At 39.0% G+C, this 7,307-nt stretch overlaps 1 protein-coding gene across 3 annotated transcripts in view; it reads right to left on the bottom strand.

Moving 5' to 3' along the window:
* Positions 1–3,917: 3,917 nt before the first annotated feature.
* The window catches only part of Cysltr2 (cysteinyl leukotriene receptor 2), a 79,294-nt gene continuing 75,904 nt past the window's right edge, over positions 3,918–7,307 (bottom strand). For 2 of the 3 annotated variants that reach the window (XM_013515743.1, XM_005387568.2), the window contains one exon: positions 3,918–5,239. In XM_013515743.1, the coding sequence (XP_013371197.1) occupies positions 4,216–5,196 (981 nt within the window). In that variant the 5' untranslated portion in view covers positions 5,197–5,239 and the 3' untranslated portion in view covers positions 3,918–4,215. The remainder of the gene's footprint in view (positions 5,240–7,307) is intronic. The other variant, XM_005387569.2, reaches the window with a different exon arrangement.

Genomic DNA, 7,307 nt, shown 5'->3' with positions numbered 1-7,307 from the left:
CTATGAATTTCCTTTTGATTTAAATGTTTTTCTTGTATACAACATATTGTTGAATTTTGTTTATTGATCCACTCTGCCAGTCTGCTTCTTTTGATTAGTGTATTGAGACCATTTACACTCATGGTTATAACTGATATGTATTGGCTTATCTTGGTCATGTTTTCCTGCTGTAGGTTCCTCCCTGTTCCTCTGTTTAATTGCTTGTTCTGCTTGGTGGTTTCTTTCTGTTGTTGTTCTTGAAATTGTGCTCATTTTTTATCTCTTTCTAGAATATCTTTTAGTGCTTTGTAGGGTTAGTTTGGCACTCATGAATTTCTTCAGTTCTTTATCATGGAAATATTTCATTTCTCCATTAATTTTGAAGGATACTTTCACAGGGTACATTAATTTAGGTTGGAAGTTGTTTCCTTCTTGACTTGATGGTTTATGTTAAGAAATTTGCTGTGATTCTGATGGGCTTTCCTTTATATGTGATCTGTTTCTTTTCTCTAACAGCTTTTAATATTCTGTTCTTTTGTTGAATTTCTGCCACCTTGATAACTATATGTCTGGTTGTAGATTTATTTTGGTTATGGAAAATTGCAATTGTATGTGCCTCACTTATCTGTACTGATTCTTTTCCATGGTTGTGAGATTTTTCTACTATTATTTCTGTAAATAGTCTTTTTATCTAATTTCTGTGGATGCCTGCTATTTCATTGACATCCATTAATCTTATATTGTTTTTCTTTGCTTCTGCTTGTAGCTGTTCAATTGTTCTTTCCTATTCCTTGTTATTTTTAAGAGATCCTTCCTTTCATGATCATTAGCTGCGAGGCTGTTTTCAAGGTCTGAAAGTCTATCTTCAGTTTCGTTTAAGTGGTTTTGCCAGCTTTCAGTGTTAGTTTTAATTTTCTGGATATCTGTTTGAATCTGTTTCATGCATTCTAATTCTTTCCTACATTGTTCATTCAAGGTTTCCATCATTTTTTTATGTTCCTCTATTTTCTTATCTATGTCTTCTTTAGATGTGTTGAGCAATTCTTTCATCACTGCCATTTCTTTTTTACCTGAGAGATTATTTCTGATCTGATGTCTTCTATGGCCTGATGGAATTGTTTCTTTACTTCAGTTGCTATCATTTCAGAAATTTCAAGTGTATGACTTCCAAACTCGTCTGTGTCAGTGTCTCCTGGACTTGTTCTGGGTGAGGTGGAGGTCTGAGATTGCATTTTGCTCCTTCATTTTGTCATTTTTCAAGATCCAGAGGTTACCTGGAGCTCAGCTTCACTCCCATGATGGTGTAGGAGTGGTGGGGTAAGACCTGAAAGTTTCAGTGCTCAGCATGGCTCCTGCAATGGTGTGTGGGGAAGGGTGTTGTTGATAATGCTCCCAAAGCTTTCTGGGGCTCAGTTGGCTCCCATACCAGTGTGGGGGGAGTGGTGCATGGTCACTGAGGCTTCCAGAGCTGTCCATGGCTCAGCCCCACTTTCACAAGGGTGCAGGTGAGGGTGGGCCATTGTCATCTAGGTTCCTGCAGCTGTCCAAGGTTCAGCCTAGCTTCCATGAGGGTGTGGAAGTGGGTAGGTTGTAGTCAGTGAGTCTCCTGAAGCTGTCCAGGACACATCCTGATTTCCATGTTGGTGGGAGAGTGGGGAGGATGCAGTCACTGAGGCTGCTGAAACCGTCCAGGGTTCAACCCATCACCTGTAAGGGTGTTGTGGGGGGCATGGTCACCGAAGCACCTCAAGCTGTCTGGAGCTCAGCCTGGCTCACATATTGGTGGGGGAAGGGTGGGGGTGGCTTACTGAAGTTCCTTAACCTGTCTGGGGTTCAGTCCAGCTTCCCAAGGGTGTGGAGGAAGAGTTGTGGTCACCGAGGCTCCCAAGGCTGTCCAGGACCCAGCCCAGTTCCCTCGCCATGGGGAGAGGGGGGTGAGAGCACAGTCACAGAGGCTGCTGAAGCTGTCCAGTGTTCATCTTGGCTCCCACAAGGGTGCCTGCCTGTCTATTTTTCTATGACTCATCAATAGTTCATCTCACATTCTCCAAGAAAAATATAAACCCCTTAATGTGTGTGAATCAATTTTTTTTTAATTTCTTGGAGATGTCCCACATAGACTCTTTGAGGTTCCTGTTCCAACCTGTATGAATTGTTTTCCAACCCTGTTATGCATTAGTATCATGGTAGTTTTCTTCACATTTCTCCTGTGTTAGATTCCTTATTTCTTAATTCTTTCTTGATTTAATTTCTTATTTCAGAGGAGCATATCCTCCAGTAGCTTTTTCATTAAAGGGGCAAGGATGATTTAAAATGTTGAGACCTTTCATATTGAGACCTCTAACTACCCTCTCATTTATTTGATCATATTTTTCATATCAGGACCTTTCCTCAAATGCATAGTGGTCACTGGCAGTTGTTCACAATCAACAGTGAGGCTATAACAAATTGATTAGATGCTCTATGTGAGTGGAAGGGATTCACTGCATGTGGGCTTCACTCTCAAGTAGATAATAAGGCAAATTCTCAGTTTGGGGGTTGGAAGGTTTCCAACCCTCTATCTCTGTCTACCTTTGTCCTGGGAAAAGGCAGTTTCCCTGTAAGTAGGTGTTCAGGGTCCTGCTTTGACAGATATCCATCATTCTGGTAGGTAAATAAGGGAAGGCACTGCGGTCCTTGTTTAGTAGAAAGATTGCCTTAGCTCCTCTCTACCTTCAAAGCACTGCACTATGCACTGTACTGGAGATCAGAAACCTCAAAGATATACCTGGGTTTTCTTGTGAAAATGAGATGGGAGCTCTTACATTTTCAACCACTGTTCCTGGAGTTTCTCAAGAAATATTAATTAATCAAGTAATTAATTAACTGGGAGAGCATCCAGTCAATATTTCTGCATAGAAGTTTTTAAAACTCTTATTAAATATATGAACTTGAACACATTTTTTAATTCTCTGAGCTTCCTTTTCTTTATCTGTGAAATGAAAACTCCCCGAGAGCTCAAGTGTGAGGGTATTGTAGTATTAATGGGCAGAGAGGGCCTGACATGGTCTCCCTAGCACAAGGAGATCATTCATTGTAGGCAGTATGATACTCATGGTGGTAGTCAATTGTAATAACCTTAGCCTTGTTCCTGTGGGCAGAAAAGATCCATTCCCATTATCAGGTGCTTTTCTTGTACTCTCTACTCATGTTCTGCTGAAATGTTAATAGAATTAACAGGGGTACAGCAACCTCTACAAACTGTTCTTCAGCCACCCTTCCCCTGAGTGCCCAACCAAACTAGAGCCTCCTCACTTACTCAGGCCCCCATCTTTATGGATTAATGGGCAAAAGTGAGGACTTCACTGATGTCAGTCCAAACACAAGTCTGAAGGTAAAGCTGAGGTACATGACCACATTTTCTCCCCTGTTCCACACACAATTCCACCGTCCCCTATGTCAGTACCTTAGCCACCACTTCCCCCTGCTCCTGTTCTTCCCATCCCTCCTAGCAAAAAAGAGGCAAAGGGGACATTCTTGTCTTCAGTGTGTTAGAGCACACTTCCAGGGCAAGATGAGACGTGTCTTCTGCTATTTACCATTAGCCCTCTCTTGCCTTAATCTTTCTTCCTCTTTTTTCTCACTGTTCCTGTTTAGGTCTTGACCTACTTTGTTACAGGGCAGCCTTCTTCTTCACAGTTAAAGTCTTCCCTCAATTCTTAGGATGTGCTTTTTATCTCCACTGGGGTCTCCAGTAGGTGTATTAATTGGCTGTATCTCAAGGGATTTAATAGCAAAGAGCAGCTAGGGAAGTTGAGGAAGTTTGAAATGTCTTAAAGTTAGGAATTTAAAATGTTTGATGGGTCAGAGATCTGAAACAGAATCTGATGATGGGTTTTTGGTTTTTTTGGTTTCTTTTTTTGGTTTTTTTCTGGTACCGGGAATTGATCTCACAACCTTGTGCTTGCCAGGCAGGCACTGTGCTGCTGAACTAAATCCCCAACCCCTTACCTCCAATCTGACATTTAACATGTAAGACTCAGGTAGGAATTCTTTCCTCCCACAACCCTCATTGAGACTCAATCAATGAAAATATACCCAGTGAAATTTCTAAAGGAGGCCTTATTCACAGAAGTCATGGTCAGTTAAATGTTGAGAATCAACATCTGCTGGGAATGATGCAAATACAAAGTAATCTGGAGACTATGGGTGAATGAAGGACATAAGATTCATGAACAAGTCTCGCCTACTAACTCCTTACAGTCTTGTTTCTGTTTTCAGCCACAGACAAACAGGAAAACTACACTTTATCTTTGCCTTCTGCAGATGATCTTTTGTGAATACAGCCCTCAATTTATCCTTGAAATTCTCCCCTGCAAAGTAGTAGAGAAAAGGATTGAAGCAGCTGTTGGCAGCTGCCAAGGCCAGTGTGATAGCCACAGCTTTATGCAGCCCATCTCCGCATGAGTCCTTGTTCCATGTGATCAGGTGGAGGGTCCTCAGTATGTGATAAGGCAGGAAACACAGGAGGAAGATGATCAAGGTAATGATGATGGTGGTCAGTGCTTTCCTGTGAGAAGCTCGTAAACTTGATTCCGGGATCTCCACCTTTAATAGGACCCGAATGATCAGCAGGTAACAGATGCTGAGAGTGAAGAATGGCAGCAGGAAGCCTAGTGCCAAGGCAATGTGGTTCATGACCAGCAGTTTACCAAACTTCTGGGTATCCAACTCCAAGCATGTCGTGATGTTGTTCTTCAGCTCAGAACCGCTCCTCAGAAGCACTGCTGAGGAAGCCATGATAAAGAGCCATATGATCCCACATAGGATCCAAGCACTTCTGAAGCTGGTGACATGGAGAAGCCGGAAGGGGTGAACAGTGGCCAGGAAACGCACAACACTCAGCACAGTTAGGAAATAAATGCTCGTGTACATGTTGGCGTACAAGGAATAAGACATAATTCTGCAGGCCAGGTCCCCAAATATCCAGTTGGAGCTGTTCAAATAGTAGTGAGCCCTGAAGGGTAGAGTGCTTATGAATAGGAGGTCTGACGTGGCCAGGTTGAGCATAAAAACATTCACAGATGTGGACTTCTTGTAAGTCTGCAGGAAAACATAAATTGATAAGCCATTCCCCATGGCTCCCCAGACAAATATTATCAGGTATGCAATTGGGTAAAATTCTTTCTTGAAGCTTTCACTCATGCAGTTCCTGCTGCTGCTGTTGTTTGGTTCCATTCCTGATATGAAGCTGGCTAGAGATAGGACACAAGTTTTCTCTCTATGCAGGGTTAAAAGGAAACAAACACAAAAAGTTATTTTGTACATTGTTTCCCTCCTGTGCATGGATTATCTATCTTTCTAGGTTTTAATGAAACAGAAAGTTTCTCAAACTTTGAAACTTTAGTTGAAACATGTTAGTTAAGCTTTTATGTTGTATTATATTCCTCATTTATAAAATATAGACTATGCAATAATTTATTTGCCTAAAGCTGCAGAATAGCGATAGAAATTGAATTCCACCAATATCTACCTAAAGTCCTTGCTGCCTGAGCAACAATCTTCAACTAGTATGTCTACCTGAGACCCCTGTCCACAGCCACAGATAAGTTCACACTGAATTCAGCTCTGATATTTTGTTGAAAACCTTCAGCAATCTGGCTTTTTAATTAGGTTAACTGATAAATTACCAAAGGTTTAAATCAACTTGATTATAATTCTTTGTGTGTGTCTGTTATTGTGAAATCTATTTTTCTACATATAAACTTCCTTCTCTTTTCAGAGAGAACATATTCATTCATTTTCATAATAATTTCATATTCAGCTGAGGCAGACTCTTCTTCCTTCCTTTCATTTTCACTATTCTGCTTCTTTGTTCTTTTAGGAAATTAGTATTTTTCTTATCAAAAGTAGTCACTAACTTCTTATAGGTACATTTGAGAGAGACCCAGTCCAGATAAACAGTCAAGATATCTGAAAGAAAAAAGAAGTTATTAAACTGTGCTTGTTTTTTGAACACTAAAACTATATTTACCAGTAGACTCTATTGTTATAATTATGATAACAAAAGGCATTATCTTTAAGTTAAAAGAAAAATAAAATTTTAGCATGATTCAAAGTCTTCAGAAAATTAATATGAAATCTCAGCATAATAGCTTGGTTTGGAAAAGGCCAGGGTTGAACTGCTTTTGATTAAACTAGATTTCCTATGTTCCTGTATGAAGGCCATCTAAATCATTTCTGTGTGTGTGTGATTGTGAAGAAAAGGTTGATTAGTTTGGGTAAAGATAATAATTATTACAAATGGTTAATACAGAGTGCTGTTGTTTGAATATACAGTGTCCCCCAAAGGTCCATGTGTTAAGGGCTTGCTACTCAAAGTGGCACTGTTGGGAGGTGCTATGGATCTTCAGAAGGTGGAGCTCAGTGGGAAGTCCTTAAGTCATAGGAGACAAATCCTTGAAAGTGGTTATGGGACTCTGGTCTCTTTTTGCTTTTGCTGTTTCTGGCTAATGAAGGAAGTCCCTTGCTCTGCCTTGTCCTCCTTGTATGATGTGCAGTGTTGTTAGAGGGCTGGTCCCTCCAAAATCATGAGCCAAAATAGACCTTTTTTTGTGTGTGTGTTATTGTGTCAGGTATTTCATTATAGTAGTGAAAATCTGACTAATACACAAACAAATACATATCCTTGATAAATAGTATGATTTTCTTTTTAAGAACTTTAAGAAAGTTGAAACTATTTATTGAGAGGTAAATTTTACATGATACATCATTTTATTTATGACATTAAATTTAAAACTATTGTTAAACACTGGAAATTTATTACCTACTTAAATATTTGTGTATGTCTACATGTATACATATATGAACATATTAGTAAAGCCTTTAACATTGCTGGTTATTTAATGAGTAATATACAGAGAGTAAAGTCATTTAGGTCTTTTAATGTAGTTATTTTATACTCATATGAATAAAGATAATTTGTCGATAAAATATTTTGTTAGTTATGTGCTTTTAACATACTTTTAAATCATTTTAAAATATTCTTTTACAAAATGAAAATTAAGCTCCCAATAAGTACTGCTAATCTGTATGTGTTTTCACAATTTGCTTTTAATTATTTCTTGATTATAGATACTTGTGACTTACATTTTGTCTCCTTGAACAACTATTCTTGATTTTTCACTTCCAAAATTTAGGTCCCCAAATTAGAATAATCAAGCTATTAATATGTTTTTGAAGCCTAAACTATCTTTGGGTTCACTAGAGTGACTATCAAGAAAGACTTGTTAGTTCAACAAGGACAATGATAATAACTAAATTCCTAAATATCCTTTGACCTTCAGTTA

The sequence above is a fragment of the Chinchilla lanigera genome, unplaced genomic scaffold (assembly GCF_000276665.1).
Source record: "Chinchilla lanigera isolate Chin_1 unplaced genomic scaffold, ChiLan1.0 scaffold00030, whole genome shotgun sequence".
Lineage (NCBI taxonomy): Eukaryota > Metazoa > Chordata > Mammalia > Rodentia > Chinchillidae > Chinchilla > Chinchilla lanigera.
Note: the sequence above shows the minus strand (reverse complement) of the source record. Positions and strands in the feature narration are given on the sequence as shown.